Source organism: Antennarius striatus, chromosome 9, assembly GCF_040054535.1.
Source record: "Antennarius striatus isolate MH-2024 chromosome 9, ASM4005453v1, whole genome shotgun sequence".
NCBI classification, from domain to species: Eukaryota; Metazoa; Chordata; class Actinopteri; order Lophiiformes; family Antennariidae; genus Antennarius; species Antennarius striatus.
In genome coordinates this window covers 17178695-17197003 of record NC_090784.1, presented here as the reverse complement: position 1 = coordinate 17197003, position 18309 = coordinate 17178695, and the positions used below count along the sequence as shown (strand labels likewise).

Here is an 18309-nt window from a genome sequence, read left to right as displayed (position 1 = left end):
ATGCGGTGAAGTTATTAAACCAATCATTTAAAATATATTATTGTATATTGAAGCTACTAACTAACAAACTAACTAACTAACTAATTAACTAACTAACTAACTAACTAATTTCCTTTAAAATTAAACATTTGAATTTGCAGCTTGCACTGTTATCAGACAAATTCGTTGAGTGAAACTGAAGAAGGAGCTCTTCCTGGGTGAGACAGGGGGCGGGGCTTGTTTCCACGGTGACGTTTGACGCTCGACGTTTCATTGGACGAGCCATTCTGGTTAGTTTTACTTTCGCTTCTTCACGTAAAGAAACAGCGATGGAACGTCTCTGCTGTTACCTCATTAATTTACTGCTAGATTTGACGACTCAGATCCGTTTATCGCTGTTTGGCTTAAAAGATTAAAGAGAAACGGCGTACATTCCTCAGGTTGTAGAAACACGACGTGTTGCTGAAATCCAAAGTGAAAGTGTTTTTGTTTGCTCGTAGTTATTTAACTGTCCCTGGCTTCATTAAAGTCAAACTTTTTTAACTCGGAACACCTAAACCTTCATGATGATGATCGAACTAGTTTGGTTCGGGTGCTGCTTGGCGTTCGTTTACGGTAAGAGCTCAACTGTCTGCATTCGTTTCGTGTTTGTTGAACGACAGAGTAGGAAATGGATCCATGGGGATTAAAAAAAAAGTCACGTGATTAAGTAGGAAATATTGAATTAATTTCAATTTTAATAATCATTTACTTTGTGTTGTGGGAAAATAGCGTACCTTTAATTTCCCTCGGGATTAATCAACTATACATCTCTATCTGTCTTAATGGTGTTGTACAGATTTTATTCATGCCATTTCTCTCAGGTAATGGGCTTGCAGATGTCGTGATTCCCTGCTCCTTGTTAGAGGTGGGTGGAATGGGACACAGCGCTCTCCTCTCAAAGACTCCAGCCACCCTCATCTTCAAAGATGTTTTAGTGGGTTCTGGGGAAGCACTGGAAACTATCACTCCATTTGTCCCACCTTCACCACCTGATCCGGATGCCATCCTCATAGAAGCCAAAGGTTCCCCCTACCCTCTCTGAGACTAAAATTTGGTGTGATGTAAGAACAATGTGTTAAACTTCTCTTCTCACCCGTCTGTGATAGTGTCATCACCTCAGATCCCACATGCGAACCTGTTGCTCCACGCAGACTGCAATGAACAGGAGGTTGTGTGTGAATTAAGCCATTTCTTCACTCATGAATCCTCAGAAAGCTCAGATCCAGCCTATTTCATGGTTTCTCTTGCTGTGGAAGGTGTTGAGTTCAGCACCACACTTGTGCTGGAAACTTTGACGATGAAAAAGAATGAGTCAGCCCTCATACAAAACAAACTGGGTCTGCCTCTCAGCCCAATGGGAACTCTTCTGACTGAGGGTGAGATGCTGAGTTTGATCTCCATTTTATCTTTGTTCATTGTTGCTGTTAATTGCTTCCACTTCTTGTTTTGTGAGTTATTCTTTAACATCAGTCTGTTTTTTTTTCCTTCTGCTGTTAAACCTGTCTGTTCCATAGTGATATTCTTGGTGTTTTCTGACAAAAAGTCTGTCTCTGCCCCTCTGAGAAGTGAAGTTGTCCTCACCTGTCGCTTCAAGCAGCCGGCGATACCATTAGCTCAGGAGGTGGGAATTGAATGGCGAATGCAGCACAGGGGCAAAGGGGAAAAAGTGCTTGAAATGAAGACAAGGCTGGATGATGCAGATGGCAGTTCTGTGGGTAAGCGCTTTATAATTGAGTGTCTATGGCCTCTTGACATTTATCCAGGGTCTTCAGGAAGATTTCACATGTGAAGATTACTATTTGTGGCCCTCTGACTTTTGATGATGTTCTATTACTGCTTCCAAGTAGTCATTTTATATAGGAGGAATAGCTCAGTATAAACTATTGCATCCATCCATTTCGCATTTGTCTCATCTACAACCGCTTATCTGCCTTGTGGGTCACGAGTCTGCTTTAGCCTATCTCAGTTGGCTACGGCTGATAGGTGGGTTACACCCCAGATAAGATCCCAGCTCATCACCGGGGTCACATGAAAGACAAACAAACACACACATTCACACTTCCACCTAGGACGATTTGGTGTGACCAATTCACATCATCTGTATGTTTTGGAGGTGGAAAGAAGTCGGAAAACGTGGAACAAATCCACACAGACAGGAGAATATAGAAACTCTGCACAGAATGGAATCAAACACGGAACCTTCTTCCTGTGAGGCGCCACCGTGCCGCCGACTCTACATGTATGGCATAAGTTGATAAAACATTAAATTAATGGCAATAAAAACATTTATTTTCTTTTGAATGCTGCTTTATTTAGCATCATGAAATTTGCTGTCAAACCACAAGATATTTAAGGTTTATAATTTCTATCGTGTGATATGTAAATATGTAAATTCCCATAACAAGCAAATAGGATTATCTTTATTTAAATTTGTTTTCTTGTTCATATTTGTCCTCAGTTCATGCAGAGCGGGGTGGTTCAACTGTGGATGCAACCCGGGTTGTTAAGGACGGTGACGCCTCTGTGACTCTGAGCGACGTGAAAGTAGTGGATGAAGGGACCTACATCTGTACTGTCACTGTAGGGCCTTTGCATGGCCAGCAGGCCATTCGGCTCCACATCACTCGTAAGTTGCAGCTCCTTTCTTATAGTTCAGAAAAAAAATCTTCAGAATGTCCAGCAGTTCTTCCTCTGCTGCTGTTTGTTTCAGAACCACCACATGTCTTCCTGTCAAAGGAGAAGTTGTATTTTAAATCAGAGTCTTCTCAGACACTGAGCTGCCACTCCACTAAATACTATCCACTGGATGTTCAGGTCTGTTACCAGCATGTTCTCAGATATGTTATCCCTTTATCCCTATCACTTAACAGTGTTGGTTTATATTAATTGACTTATTTTTAGATTAGAAAGAATAGAAATGGAACAAACATTATCCTGCTTGATTACGGCTCACAACTAACAAGAGTCATGTCAATATGACATTATTTTAAACAAAACATTGTGTGTTTTTTTTTTCATTTTTTGATTGTCTAGAACAATATCAGCTTTTTTACATGCATTTTTGTTTTGATGGATTTACCCATTTTTCATACAATCATTGGTCTCATAAGTTTTACTGTTCATATTTATAGAATATCAACTTTGGATGGCACTAAATTATGTGAAGGATATTTGTTTGATTGACTAACTGAATGATTAATTAATCACAACACTCTGCTTTTGTCTTCATTTCAGATGGAGTGGTTGTTCATCTCTCCAACAGACAAAGAGCCTCTGCTGTTTCCAGATCAGGGCTCTCTGTCCAGCCACAGACAGCACGGCGATGGAACTTATTCCCTGACGTCTCACCTCTCTGTGCCCTCCACTGTTTCAGCTGGAACTAAAATCATCTGCAGGGTGACACACTTGGACCCACATATTACTCTGTCTGTCAGTCTGGTGGTAGAATGTCGTCAGCCAGGTACTTGAAATGTTTGTCTACCACTCTGATGTCTGCTGCTAACAACTATCTAAAATTTGTGTGTTAAACAGAAACCGTTGTACTGTATCTTGTTTTGTACACTTAAATCATCCTGTGCTTTATAATTTAATTCTTCTCTTTGTCTTTCACTTAACAGATTCCTATTGGTGGGTTCTGGGTTTCCTCATCATCACTACACTTTTCTTTATGCAGGTCATGAGATAAATTAGAAGGAAATTCACCTCACCTAGAGTCAAAACTACAAGTTTGAATTATTTTCAAATTCAGGAGAACTTCATTTTGTTATTTGTGATGTGTATGTACTACTGATTTACTAGACAATCTTATTGCTGTAAGTCATCTTGCTTTCTATTCAATTGAAAAATATAACTTTGAGGGGAAAAAAACTGCTCTATTTAAATTTTGAAGGTTAAGTTTTATTGGGTGTGTGTGCATGTTTGTATGTCTTTCTCCCTGCGTTGCACTGGCAGTCATGCCCGGAGTGTCCCCCGCCTCACGCCCTATGCCAGCTGGGATAGGCTCCAGCTCCCCGTGACCCGCTACGGCGGATACAGCGGTGGTACATGACAATGAATGAATGAAAAAGTTTTATTGGGTTTTTTTGGGTCTGTTTCTGTAAGACATTTAATCTGAGCAGAAAGTTTGGAGTCTATGTGTGTGTATGTGTGTGTGCGTATGCGTGTGATGGGGTGTATTTAAGTGTTATGTATAAATATTTTCTGCAGCCTTACATGAAATATAACAGGTGAAGGAACAAAAGAGGAAGTTGGCTTGATCTGGATTCGTCGATCATCCAGTAACTCCTTCTGACATAATCCTGCACCAGGGAGACCTGGGAAACATCGGAATTTACGAAAGTGGGAGTAATACAGTCTATGATCTTAAATTCAAGGCAGCTGGACTCAACAGTTTGCTGGTCAGATTGTCCTTTACTTGTTTGACTTAAAAATATTAGTGCAAGTTGTTAAATTGTCTAAATTATGGTAAAATTGTTGTTAGGACTTAAAAACACGTGCAAAGAAGATGGGTAAGACTTATGAAAATATTACAGTAACTGCACTTTACTGTACTCAGTGCAACATTGTCTAGCATTGTTGTAGATATCTGTGGTGAGGAAAAATTGTCTTTTAACAGACAGAAATTTTGACGATGTCCTCGAATTTAGGCGGGCAGCTGAGGACTTCTTAGATTAATATGCAGAATAAAACTGTGTTACAGTTATCCATGACTTGTTAAATTTTCTACTTTTTAATATTTCTGTTTCTGAATTTGTTCTGTTGATGTGAATTGTGAAAATAATTATTTACTTATTCCGGGTGTTTAAAAAAAATTAAAGTCATAACAAGCCTTTGCCGTGCATTCAGACTTTTCTGTTAGCTTCAAGACGAGGGCTAAAGGTTTTGGAATATTCCAAAAATGTCAAGCTGAAACCATTCGTTGGAGAGTTGCAGACAAGAGAAATGTTATTACTAAAGTGTATTTACTGTTCCAATCTGTTGTTTTGAAGAATAACGTATTTTATGTGTTGCTTCTGCTTGCTTTTGTGCATGAGTTTTATAACTTTCATCATGATTTAATATCTTGTGGACCAGCAACATGTTCAGGGTACTTAAAATTACTAACAGTATATTTCTTTAATTTCATCATGAATCACTAAGCGAAACTTCAGTGGACCTGACATAGTTGGTGTATAGCTAAATGAAAGCTGGCGTCACTTGGAGTGGACCAAATTGCAGAAAAACATTTGTTAAAATGAAATTCAGTATGCAAAAAGAACATACTACATGTCAGCAGTCACTTCTGTTGATCGTTTATTTATTGGCATCAGCAAAAGTGATAAGCATGCATTTGATTTTGCAAACCCAGTTTCATCTCTTACTGCATTTTAATGTTGGAAATCACAAAACATATTTTCATATTTTACATGGTAATTACCCAATAAAACTGTTTTACAGTATTACAAGGTAATCATGGCTAAATACTACAATTATGCATAAATGTATTTTGCACATAACGTTCACATTTTTGTAATTCTATCAAATCAAAATCGGTCTAAAGAAAAGAAAATTTAGCTTTTCTTTTATAACCAACAAACCCCCCCACAAATGCTCAAAGAATTCATAAAGACATATTCAGGGGGATAATCTGACACTGTGCAGACTTCTTGTTCTATGCATATAATACTATGTGTTTTTAACAGTTTACTATAGTAGCAGTTGATGTTTCAATCATTTTTTTTATCTTAAAAGCAATCATTGCATAAGCAACAGCTATCAGATCAAAACATTTGACGAAGGATTTTTAAACCTAACAAAACAATGTAAAATCGGCAGTCGGATTTAGAAATGGCACACACACAAGTCACGCAAACAAGCAAAAGTTTTAAACACTGTTGGCCATGCAAGTTAGAAACAAAGTCCTCATTTTGGCTGTTGCCACGCTGCGGGTGAGTTTGTTTCGATGTGTGTGTGTATGTTGGTTGGGTGGAGGGGTACACGATAGAAAGTTCTACATGTCTTTGCTCCATTTTCCTGCAGTTGAAAAATCAATCAACTTAAAAACAACTCCCTAAGCAGGTTGGCATTTGTACCCGTTCAAAATTTGACGCTACACATTGGACTGTCTATGGCTGTGTTAAGAGATGTTCCTCTGGGTCAGAGCAGTCACCTCATGTGTACAATAGATTGTCTGTTCATGACTGCTTGTCTGTATTTCTTTCAGTGCATTGCAGTGCCAAGAACCATCAGATCGTAATCATACAAGTATTTTATCAGTTACTGCTTATTAATTCAGAATTATATTTGTTATATTAAAACATGAAAGAAATGCTGCAAAACTCCTGCTACCTGTTATTTCTTCCTTTCCTTATACTGTCACACAATCCTTTTCTTCATGCAGTTATTTCTCTTGTGTCATAAACACAGCGAAACTGTAAAAATAATGAAAGTCTTGCAGCTAAACATATTGGAAAAATAATCTTTTCGCTTCTAAGGTTTGGATTACAAATAGACACTCTCAAGCAACAGAAGTGTTCATACGCTTAATCTAACATGGCCTTGGGTTTATAAGCAGAAATAGTATTTACCACTGGGGTAGGAGGAGTGTTTTAGTTGGGCATGTCATATCAATTTACAAATGTAGGACTTCAAAAAAAAGATTACAGGGCAAACTTGGCATATTGGGTAGAAAGGACTGCAAGCTATCTTTCAATAACCTCTGCATACATTCACCATCCATACATTTTTACCCCCCCCACACACGTTCCTTCAGTCACAAGAATCCTCTCCCTCCCTCCTTTTCTTTCTTCGTCTTTCACTCTGCCCACTGCGTCCTTCAATAATACTGTACAAAAGGTGCATAGGCAGGAGAGAGTGATGGAAAAACCTTGAAGGAAAGCAACAAGAATGGAGGGAAAGAGATCCGTGATGTCGAGGAACAATACTGTCATGTATTAGTGCAAGATGGATCGATAGAAGACTGTGTGAAGAGAAGAAGGAAACAACAGGTCAAAGGGGGAACCGGGTTTTTTTTTTCTTCTCTTCCCTCTCATATCATTCTCAAGTCCATTTCCATCTGTACTGATGGGATGAGCTCAGTAGAAGAAGTACACTGTGAATTCAGAGGAGAGGCAGAGGACATCATTAGTCTAATGGATGTGGCAGTACATCAATCTAACGAAGAGCAAACTGTTTAAGAGAGATATCTAGTGTCTACATGTTTGTTTTTTGTTGTAAGCAAAACAACACATCAACACAAAAGAACAGCACTAATCCACCAGTATTACAGACAGACCTACATGAACAAACTACCTTTAGGATTATTTTCCCCATTTCAAGATCATTCATGATTAAACCTATGTCTACTACGAAGCAAGATTCTACTCACAGAATATTATCCCAACCACAATGACTCCAATGATGCCCATCATGATCATCATCTGAGGGTTAAAATAATACATTAGAAATTGATTAAATAAAAAACACACTTTGAATACCTTTGAAAGGTAAAAAAAAAAAAGAACTCATCTGAATGACATTTAACGAGACTCAAGTATTTCTGTGTCTGTTGTGAAAACAATAGCAGACCTTGTATTCCCAAAGCATCTGCTGTCTTCTGCAGCAGATCTTGCTTTGGGAATCCCATCGGATCAAAGATGGCATCCACAGAACAATGTGTTCACATCTCAGCATGAACAGTTGTTTGACGCTTGGAAAACAAACAGCTGATTCATATTTAAACGCCATGTAGCTACGGCTCCACATTAATGGGCTTAGACCATATAGTGAATTTCTTTCAGTTGCTAATGTGTCTAATGGGCCCAGACCGATGTGCTCACCTTGCAGTTCTTCCACCAGTACTTGTTCTTTAGCTTGGCTGCACAGCTTTCAAACTGGGAGGCTCCAGCTTGGAGAGCGTCCGCTCTGTCATCCAGCTCTGAAAGCTTCTGGTCCCTTTCCAAAACCTTGTCCACATTTACCCGCATGATATCCACCACCTAGCCAACCCGAGTGGGAATGAGACAGCATTTGGCATTTGTACGGAGGAGAAACATAAAGGATATTAAGTATGACTTAAGAAAAACAACACAGAGAAAAGGGTTTTTCTTTCTTGAAATTACAAATCATTCATGAGTTATGTAAAGCAGCAGAGCATGTTCGTAAGACAAAACCTTTCCAGAGAACAAAAGAGCAACAGTAGAGCATTTTACATACTGGTCTCTGCTTAAGTATAACCACAATGCCTTTCAAGAAACACAAGATAATTCATGATAAATAGAAATGTTCCCCAGATGCTTTCTGGAACATCATACTCCTCTGGCCTCCAGGTCCAGCTCACCTCCTCCACTTGGGCCTGTGTCTGCTGTAGCCTACGATTGCTGGTGGTATTGGGCGGCCCAGCGGGGGCTCCATCTGCACCAGGAGCGCCTGGAGCACCAGGGGCTCCAGCTGGGGCAGCATCTGGGGCAGACCTGACAAGCACGAGTAGGAGTTTAAGTAATTGAGGTCAAAGTGAAGGATTATGGTATACAATATATATTCTGCGCTTCACTAATAAAAATCTCAGAGTCAGGAGAAGTTTAGATGAGGAATGTGCTGTAGAAAATAACTGCATGTTATTCAGGGAAGCATGAAGTTGAAGAGAGATGAATGAATGAGGGGAGAAAGGAAGAGTAGAAAATGTCTACTGAGTGAACAATGAGGGTTGGATCACAAACAAGCGGAGAGAAGACAGAAAATATAGGCCACAGATGTAAAGCTGGACACCTCCATCCAAGAATAGCCTGACAATAATAGAAGCAGGAGATTTTGTTGTAAAAAAGATAATCATAACGGAAGGGGAAAGGGTTATTCCAGTCAAAGCCAGAGGCAATGGTAAAGAATTCCAACAGAGCAAAGTGCCTCCTCAGCCCAAGAAACAGAATAAATCACAGTCACTGCAGCAGGACAGATAATTTCACGACCTCATGAAGTCATAAATCATTTTGCCGTGATGTAACAGTAGCTAAAAAGCTCACAACCACCCTACGCTATGGAGTGGCAGCAGTCAGACCCTGCATAATTTACTGATGCTGTGATAGAATTTTTTACTTGCGTCAGCAAAATCCATCAAACTGAAAGAAATCAATTAATTTACAATAAATATGAGTGGAATTTATCCGACTGGGATGTCTAGTTATCCGGATATAACTGAGAGATATTTTTAATTTTGTTGAAGTGTAAAGAGCACATCAGAAAAACCGCATTAATACTCACATCTTCTATGCAGCTGTTTGAATTGACTCACGGGTTGCGTTGGGGAGGGGGAGGGCGACGGGCAGCGAGGCAGGAGGGGGGAGTCCGAAGTACAAAAAAAACCTAGGAAAGAGATAGGAAAATGGGGTAAATGATCATTTCTTCTTATTCCCAATTAGAAAAGTGACGCGCCAAGTGTGAACAGAGGTGGAGGCTCTTGGCGCAGTGGAGCCGATCCTCTAGCGGTGCATTTATACCGCAACTCGTCAACAAAGTACCGCAATACAGTCAGACGTTAAATGGTGACATTTCACCGGATGCCTGGACGAGGTATAGACGTACTTCTTATTTGTAATCCATTCAAGTCAAATCCAGGTATGGTTACTCGCAGGGCTGCTTCCAGCTGCTCCAAGTGATGCGAGTCCTCCAAGAACAGCTCCTCAATGCGGACACGTGATTGGCTGGTTGCTTCGCTTCTTCTAAATGCTCCTAGGATTTGCGTGCATCTTCAAAATGAAGGGAGGGGGGCAAAAAGTCCAGTCCAGTCGTGAAAACCCAGCTGTCGATCACGCAAAATCTGTCGCCTGTTCTGTGTGCGTCTTTTGGAGGTAATTTCGCTTTTAAGTGCACCGACACAGGATGCTGCAATAATGCGTCTCTGCTCCTGCTTTCTCCACTTGGACTCGTAACGACAGTGCGGTACCCCCTCCCCTCCTCTCTCTCTCTCTCCCCACCCGTTCACACTTTGCAGTACTGCAGCTCTCGGTGCTGGCTGGGACGACACTGCGGTACAGGGGAGTGTTGACTCGACTGTTTCCTTCCCGGCCTGGGATTCTCCCATTTATCTGCTCCTCCTGCTGCCCTGTTTTTAATTCTGAGCTTTGTAATTGTTTCAGATAGTTATAATAGAGTTATTAAAATAGGTAAAAAGTCAATGGGAAAAATGCCAAATAATAACATTTACTTTTCATGGATATAAAATATAAGAGACCATAAGGCCAAACGTGTACAGACAAAATACATTAAGTTCTGTGTTTGATTCTTGAATTTTAATGTGAGGTATTAAAATGTAAAATATATCTTGTTTTCACTATAAAGCAGTCTCTATTTGTGGCCACAATCTGGGAGAAGACATGACAATATCCAAGACATCAGGGGTGTGAATATCGTGAGAATGAACTTCGCTGGTCTCTTCAAAGGTCTATGGGATTAATGTATGTCAATGGGATTAATCCATTAATCTATTAATCTATGGGATTAACTGAATCATCAGTTAAGAGACGGCAGTGACGTGCGGTGAGGTTCATGACTGGTGAGGCACTGATCTCATAATTAGATTTACAAACATACATAGTTAAAGTCAAGCAACACACAATCCCTTAAAAACACGCAACACAACATAATATTAATTAAAAATATTTACTCTTCTCTCAGAGCCGTTACTTTCGCGACCGACATCACTACACGTTACCCCTAGATCAGCGGTCCCCAACCATTAATTCTCATTATTGTAATAATTATTATTTGATTGACTTGTTCATCCTTTTATTGGAAATGATCAGTATTTCCCAAAAGTTAAAGTCAAGCAACACAGAATCCCTTAAAAACACGCAACACAAAAAAATATAAATTAAAAATATTTACTCATCGGTTCAACAATAAATAAACTAAAACTAAACTGTAAGAACTGCCCCTCCGTCCTCTGCTCAGCGCAGTGAGCGCACTAAGCGCAGACACCGAGGCACAGAGGAGCCGATTTCCTGTCGTTCACTTCAAAGTGAACGGCTGTTACTTTCGCGAGCGACATCGATTGATTAACCGATTGATTAACCGTTTGATTAACCAATTTGATTCACCGACAGATTCATTGATCAATGGTCATGTTTGTTGCAGCCTGACTGCCGCTCGGGCCACGATGAGGGTCTGCCAGACGGACAGCTCAGCTTCCTAGTAGTGACGTCTGACTTGTTCCGGCGCTCCGAGACACGCCCCGGGCTCGGTGGGCGTTCCCATGAATGAAGCCGGTGGTGCTGCTGTGATGACGTCATGCAAACCCGACTTTATCTCACAAGATAGACCTTGTTTTTTTCCCCAGTGACACTAATACGTTCGCTAAATTATGGAAATTTAGTTCATAGAGCAAACGTGTTTGAACATTTTAATAGCGACATATAGAGAGACAGCATTACGGTCTCACTGTATAGCATACCAGCACAGCTAACCGACCCATTGATCAATCCGTGGTAAGTCTTGGCTGGCCGGTGCCTCACCGCAGGTCTCTTCTCAGTATTTCAGCGGTAAATGTGAAAATTCAGCGATTTTGAGTAAAAAATAACCTAAAAGTGGTGATGTTGAATATAAAATAACTTTTTAATACTCATCATTGGATAAATCTTCCCTAAGTCCCAAGAAACCACCAGGAAGAATTGTTGAAGTATGTAAGGAAAATCAAACAATATGTTGAGCTCATTTCAGGTTGGACTAATGCCAAAATAACAAACAAAACGATCCTATCTGTGAAAGAATAATCATTAACCTGACAGAAAAACAAATGACAGGATCTAACCTTCCTAATCTAAATCACCAAATAAACCGGCAGTATAACCCTACTGCCGTTTGGTATGACTAAGTAGTTCATACAAAACGCCATGTGGCTGGATGGAAGATGAAGAGGAGGATCCGCTGCCTGACACCCTGCCACATTCAGTGTGCTATTGAGCCAAAACATTTTATATTATATTTTATACATCCAGTGCGCAATTCTGATTGCGAATTCACCTCATCGCGGATTTTTGGTCGGAAGTCACGTGATACCGTATGCGCATTCTATTGGCTGACAGGATCCGGAAGTGCGCTCATTCCGTCAGTGTCGGACGTTCGTGAGACACAGAAGTGCTTTAAACAGTCGGTAAGAGTATGGGAAAAGGTAATACAGATAGAAGGTGGTTTAATATCGGTTTAATAAATGTTTAAATTACCGTGAAAAGATCAATAGATCGCAATCTCTATTGCAGATTCCTCAATCGTGTGTGGTTCCTGCAACGCATTGACCGGAAAGACTGAGGGTGCACTATACTGTATATCATTATGATGTTCACCATGGTATTACATGTAGAAACTTCTGAAAACAAATGTTTTCAAATACTCAAAGAGCCGGAGCCCCTTCAAGGCAGGTGCAGCTGCTGCTACCTTTCTGTTTGGGGCTTTGCTGGGGAATTAAAAATTTAAACATACTGTATTTGATTTGAAGGGTAACTAAACATATTTAGCAGTGCTTTTATACAACATCACAGTGATGTATTATTATTTGTGAAAGAATATTAGGCAGTGATAGTTATGCTCCAGAAACCAAACATGACCAACAGACGGCCAAACGATTCCTAGAGACCCCTCCTCACTGGGTTGATGGTCAAAACTATTTGCAATACGATCTAAACTTGAGTGAAAATATGGATTAGCATTTCTTCTGCTGAGTCCAAAAACAATATTTTAATTTTATTTCCATTGCTGACCTTTGACCTCTGGGTTAGACCTTGTTACATACTGGGATACTCAGGAAAGAGACCATCAACTACACCTACAGGTTAAAGGTGACAAAAGTCTGTTGCTACCTGGTTAATGAAAGGTTTTTTTGTCAGTTAAAAGAAATACAACTTGCATACATTTTTATCATATTTTTCAAGTTTTATATTGTGTATGTTAATGAGCACAACATAAATCAAACAGAAGTACTTCAATAAAAGAGCAATATACAGTTCATTGATAGAATGAAATTACTCTGTCTTTTTCAGCTGGTTACACATATGCTAGTGTGGTTTATTCAGTGCTAGCGGTGTTTGCCAGTGCGGTTGAAACGTCTGTACAGGAAGCGGATCCTCTTCTCCAAATTGTGTCTCTCCAGAGTCAGCATTCTGTCTCCGACCATCTTCTTCTTTCTAATTAGACGCTGCAGTTCATTGCCTTTGAAGCCCTTTAGCCAGACGGGAGCCACAATAAGGTCTTTGGGATGAACTTTAAAGTCCCCTGAAAACATAAAGGGAGGAGATGAGTTTGTGCATAATGAACTTGTGACATAAAAACTGAGAAAGCAAGGAAGTAGGGGAAAGGCCATTTGGTGACAGATCAAATCTCCACCTGGCACCATCAGTGCCACTATTTTTAGCAGGATTTACATTAATTCACTTCAAACTCTGGTATGTAAAGTTTATCTTTAAATGGTCTTAAGGCCTACTGCAGCTTTTAAGAACACACAAAGTTTACATGCACACACACTGATCTTCTGTGAAGTCATTCATGAGAAAAAATACTAGTCATTTCATAGTCTAGATGGTGTGTGTGCTTTGGTTCAGCTAATAATGAAACCATAGCTAATTCTGAGAGCTGATAATTCAGTCAAATCACACTGATTTATCAAATGCAGCAGCAACAAACCTTTTGCCAATAGGTGGCAGTATGGATTTTTAACAATGGTTTGGGAACTGCAAATAGAGAGAGTAGAGTAGGCCTTTATTGATCCCTTAGGGAGGTTCCGTCAGGTAAATTAATTACTGTAAGTACCAAGGGCAAGAAAAAACAATACGTAGAATAACGTGCTATTGTCATGTTCATGACATAAAACGGGGGCACATGGATAAAGCGACAGCGTGGACTTGAAAGCCAAACATTATGTTTTCGCTGATGAGGGCATTTTCTAGTTTATGGTACTTGTTCCACTTAAGTTCACCTCAGTAGGGGGAAAATAACTTTCATTAGACCTATGGGAAAATTAAATAATTTGTTTTGTTTCTTACCTACACGTCATTACATTTTATTTAAATTCCATAAATGTTAAATAATTAATTTTCTTATAAACCATATGAAGAAGATACTAATCAGGTGAAAAAAATATAGATACTGCAAACCCCAATTTTGAATAAAGGTTTATGACATGCTAAGCAAGTCAACCAAAAACAATATTAATTTGGAATAGAAGCATTAACTGTAGTTGGACACTTACCTAAAATGCCTATGTTATCATAAACCCCAAACATGCTCCTCTTCTCAGTCCACCTGTCCACCTTCTTCAGCTCAGGAACGACATTCTTCCTCATCTGACAACATGTACCTGTGGAAAGTAGATGGTCTCATGTCAGCATCGCAGACCGAATGCTGGTCATTAGACGCACCGTTCTTGTTATTAACACCCGCTGTGTGCTTAAATTTCGAAAGAATACAAACATACTGCGCTAACAGACATACCACACCATGAAATTAGTGACACAACTCACCAGTAGAAATGGTCCTGACGGTGTGGAGCAGAGTCCCAGCAGTGTGACAGAAGGACGCTCCAGCTTTCAGTAACCCCCCCAGGATAGACATGCCTATCAACTTCACGTGGGGGGTGTCAGTTCCTATCAGAACAGCGTTAGCTTAATTAGCTTCTCCACTATTGTCCCGCTGACCCCGAGCTCTTCTTCTAGCTAGCACATTAGCTTGAGCTTCATCAAGTGCGCTACTACGAACGTTACCCGTTTCCACGTCCGGAAGCGACCAGGTGCCAAATTAATCCTTCGTATTCTTTCCAACAAAGTGTAAATTATAGCTCTGAGCGGATAATTAACACTTTAAACTAGATGTTATTGAGGCTTCAACATGGTCCCGACGGACGTCACCATCTTACTCTGTGTCCCACAATGCATAGCGGTAAAACCGTAGCATGGTAAGAGCCGCGCAAAAAGCAATCGTGTGAGACTGTTTGCCCCTTTCAGTTCGTATTTTAAACACTAGGGGGAGACAACGCCACCGGAAGAGCAAAGCTGTTACGAGGATGAGATGTAAATGAAAAAGCGAGGTTAAAATGTTAAAACACATACAAATAAATACACTCAAGGGATTTAAGATGAAAAAAATTTAATAGGAAGTTGTATTGGCAGTTTTTTAATGAAAACAACTCATTTTCTTCATCTTCTTCTGAAGCACTTTAGTGCTTCATCTAATGTAAAAATGTAAAATGTTTGAATGTGATTAAAGTGTTTTTGCCAAAAAAAACAAAAAACTACTTCTTCTTAACCAGGACCCTGACCATCCAGCAGCTGGTAGACAACGCCGGGCCAGCGTTGGCAGATGCCCAGGCTGTGAGCTCCCTGCTGAACATCCAGTCCACCAGGGTGGCTCAGAGGGGGCTACAACTGTGGAGGCAAAGACTCTCCGGGAAGGAGAGAAGCCTCCTCCTGGACTATAGTACAGGGACTGTGCCAGACAGCAAAGATCCTGTCCCTGAGGTACACATCAGTCCCCTGTTTGGAGAACTGGAGGGTCCTCTCCTCGGAGATGAACGACAAACCCGCCTGCACACGGCCAACAAAAAAATACTGTACAAACAATGTGTAAAAGTAATCAGCAAGAAAAGCCTGTGTGACAGAGCACCCACTACCTGGGCCAACAGGATGACGGGAAATGGACCTGACCCACAGTGGAGACTTCTATACAAACCTCCCCTCAAGAAAAAAAACAGCCGACCTCCAGTGGAAATTTTTACATGGTGCCATCGGTTCCAATGCTTTTATCTCTGTTTTTAACCCTGCGGTGTCCAGCCAGTGTCCCTTCTGTCCCCTTCGTGAGACAGTCTTTCATGCTTTTAGTGAGTGTGGGAGACTTGCAGTGCTCTTCACTCTTCTAACGAATGTTTTTAATCTGTTCAGTGAAAATTTTAGTATCAGGAAATTCATTTACGGTGCTGGGTAGAATAAATCAAATCAAAGAAAGTGGCAGCTTTTAAATTTTATCTCTGGAGAGGCAAAACTCGCAATTTATATGTGACCAGGAAGAGGAGAATTGAAAACAATACTGTTCAAGAAGCACCTACTGTTTTTTGCTGTAACATCAAGTGTCGCTTAAAACTAGAATTTTGTTTCTATAAAATGACAAAAGACCTAAATAACTTTAGGAACATCTGCTGTCACAAAAATGTCCTATGCACTTTAGTTGATGATCAACTCACTTTTGCAAACTTCCTGATATAATGCATTAATTTTTAAATTGTATTTTCCTTTTATTTATTGGTTTTTAGTGTTTTTGAAGCACTTTAGTACTTTCATCTAATGAAAAATTGTAAAATGTTTGAATGTGATTGAAGTGTTTTTGCAAAAATAAAAAAAAATCTTCTTCCTCTTCTTCCCCTCTCGGTTTTTCCCTTCAGGGGTCACCACAGCGAATTGATTGCCTCCATCTAACCCTGTCGTCTGCATCCTCTTCTCTCACACCAAATACCTTCATGTCCTCTTTCACTACATCCATAAACCTCCTCTTTGGTCTTCCCCTAGACCTCCTGCCTGTCAGTTCAAAACTCAGCATCCTTCTACCAATATATTCACTATCTCTCCTCTGGACATGTCCAAACCATCTCAGTCTGGCCTCTCTGACTTCATCTCCAAAACCTCTAACATGTGCTGTCCCTCTGATGTACTCATTCCTGATCCTATCCATCCTGGTCACTCCCAGAGAGAACCTCAGCATCTTCATCTCTAATACCTCCAGCTCGGTCTCCTGTCTTTTAGAGTGATATTACAGACTTCACCTTTTTTCCTCACCTCACATGTTTTGTGTTTTCATATCACTGTTACCTTATGGTAGTCATCTTGTGGAAATTTCTTCCTGCTGCTTGTCGAGCAACGCCTGACAATGATTGAATTGAATTAAATTGAATTGACTATTGCCTATATTAGCAGAAGCTTGGTCAATGCCAGATCTCACAGATTAAAAAGATGTGTTTGCCATAAAGAGAGGTTAAAAAAAACCCTTCAACCTTAACTGAAACCCTTTATTTAAAAGAATGTGGTGTGTTAATTATTACGAATAAAATCTGTACCAAAAGCTGAAATATCTGTGCTGAAAAATATTTTTTAGTATCAATATTAAGAGTGCAATAAAGAATATGTTGCTGTTTACTAATACGAGGTAAGGCAAAGACAAGGCAAGGTTGATTTCTTTCTTTCTTGCTCATTACAAAAACTTGAATGGAAAATGTTGCTGTTTTCTGAAACTAAAGGGCCTTGAAATTATCTATTTCACTGTTGCTATGACATGCGCGGAAATTCAAACTACATCCGTTCATCTTTGATATAATGCAACAGTAGCCTGTGCAAATAAGTTACTGTACTGTAAGTGTGTGCACTGTGTTAAATTTAATCTGGCTATGTGCCTATTTACATCTCGCTTCAAAGTGGTGATGTATTGTAATTTTAAACGTTCGAATGTTTGTCCTTCCCTTCGTCCGTTAGTATGTCCACCAAATATCTTTGCAACCGTTGCAGATAGAAAGATAAAACAAAAAGCACATTACTTGGGTGGCAAAGGGGATGAAAATGAGATCATTGTCAAATTTCAATTTTTGTACACTCAGGAACCGGATAAGATAGAAAGACAACGGACGGGGCCAGTATGAGTAAGACCATAGATTAAAGCTAGTGATTTGATCAATGACAATAGGTCAGAACACTAGCTTTGATCTTGGACCTATCTAAGTAGGTCAGGGTAAAATTTTGAATTCAGGGGTGTTGCAGATGTTGCAGTCTGTGACTGCTTTGGCTCTAGTTTTCATTGTCTTTTTTCTGCATTGCACTCAGAACAAAATGCTGACTTGCCTAAATAAGAGTATTTCTCAGAAGCATGTTGTGTGTGACCTCTGCTGCTTCTGCCAGTAAAACTCAATGGAACACAATATTTCACCACCTACGGGAATGAACTAAAATACCATCATATTGTCATATCAGTACAGTAATTGAAAACTAATCACTAGAGAATTTGAGGGTGGGGTCATCAGTCTTACATATGAGTATCATATGTCATTTTATCATTTAAGGTTGATAATGACAAACAGACAGGACTCAATGAGCGCTTCACACAAGAACAAATGACTCATGTGTTGATTTGCTATAGACAAAGTCTGATTTGACTATTTTCCAAGCATGTCTTTATAAACATATTCACCAGCACTCATTCAAGCTCAAACTTTTTCCATATGAGTGGAATTCACATTCACAGCACTAACCCCTCATATTCAAGCACAGTGGAGGTGACTAAACATCAGCCCTAGGA

General features: G+C 39.9%; 3 protein-coding genes across 4 annotated transcripts; 1 reads left to right on the top strand and 2 right to left on the bottom strand.

Moving 5' to 3' along the window:
- The first annotated feature begins 252 nt into the window (after window positions 1-252).
- Window positions 253-3776, top strand: tapbpl (TAP binding protein like). Of its 2 annotated transcripts, XM_068323138.1 has the most exons (8): window positions 253-594; window positions 843-1043; window positions 1128-1397; window positions 1536-1736; window positions 2480-2647; window positions 2732-2835; window positions 3256-3481; window positions 3639-3776. In XM_068323138.1, the coding sequence occupies exons 1-8, from the start codon at window positions 543-545 to the stop codon at window positions 3704-3706; spliced, it is 1290 nt and encodes a 429-aa protein (XP_068179239.1). In that variant the 5' UTR covers window positions 253-542; the 3' UTR covers window positions 3707-3776. The 2 variants fall into 2 exon arrangements, 1 of the variants encoding a protein (XP_068179239.1); XR_011037029.1 differs by lacking the exon at window positions 2732-2835.
- Window positions 3777-6979: 3203 nt separating this feature from the next.
- On the bottom strand, window positions 6980-9902 carry vamp1b (vesicle associated membrane protein 1b). The gene is made up of 6 exons (XM_068323139.1): window positions 9577-9902; window positions 9256-9357; window positions 8339-8471; window positions 7839-7997; window positions 7388-7439; window positions 6980-7111 (listed from the first exon to the last, which is right to left on the bottom strand). Coding segments are annotated over exons 2-6 (363 nt in total). The 5' UTR covers window positions 9258-9357; window positions 9577-9902; the 3' UTR covers window positions 6980-7094.
- A 3003-nt stretch (window positions 9903-12905) lies between these two features.
- mrpl51 (mitochondrial ribosomal protein L51) lies at window positions 12906-14902 on the bottom strand. Its single transcript, XM_068324182.1, has 3 exons — window positions 14502-14902; window positions 14231-14338; window positions 12906-13257 (listed from the first exon to the last, which is right to left on the bottom strand). The coding sequence occupies exons 1-3, from the start codon at window positions 14590-14592 to the stop codon at window positions 13061-13063; spliced, it is 396 nt and encodes a 131-aa protein (XP_068180283.1). The 5' UTR covers window positions 14593-14902; the 3' UTR covers window positions 12906-13060.
- Between the last annotated feature and the right edge of the window lie 3407 nt (window positions 14903-18309).

Bases quoted from the DNA above. Each gene is read 5' to 3' on its own strand.
- tapbpl (XM_068323138.1), top strand. From the start codon at position 543: ATGATGATGATCGAACTAGTTTGGTTCGGGTGCTGCTTGGCGTTCGTT. The intron at 1,398-1,535 runs GTGAGATGCTGA...TCTGTTCCATAG, and splicing joins GGGAACTCTTCTGACTGAGG to TGATATTCTTGGTGTTTTCT. The intron at 2,836-3,255 runs GTCTGTTACCAG...TCTTCATTTCAG, and splicing joins ACTATCCACTGGATGTTCAG to ATGGAGTGGTTGTTCATCTC.
- mrpl51 (XM_068324182.1), bottom strand. From the start codon at position 14,592: ATGTCTATCCTGGGGGGGTTACTGAAAGCTGGAGCGTCCTTCTGTCAC. The intron at 14,339-14,501 runs GTGAGTTGTGTC...TACTTTCCACAG, and splicing joins CGTCAGGACCATTTCTACTG to GTACATGTTGTCAGATGAGG. The intron at 13,258-14,230 runs GTAAGTGTCCAA...TTATGTTTTCAG, and splicing joins TGATAACATAGGCATTTTAG to GGGACTTTAAAGTTCATCCC.
- vamp1b (XM_068323139.1), bottom strand. The intron at 7,998-8,338 runs GTGAGCTGGACC...CGGGTTGGCTAG, and splicing joins CACAGGCCCAAGTGGAGGAG to GTGGTGGATATCATGCGGGT. The intron at 7,440-7,838 runs GTGAGCACATCG...TTTAACCCTCAG, and splicing joins ACTGGTGGAAGAACTGCAAG to ATGATGATCATGATGGGCAT.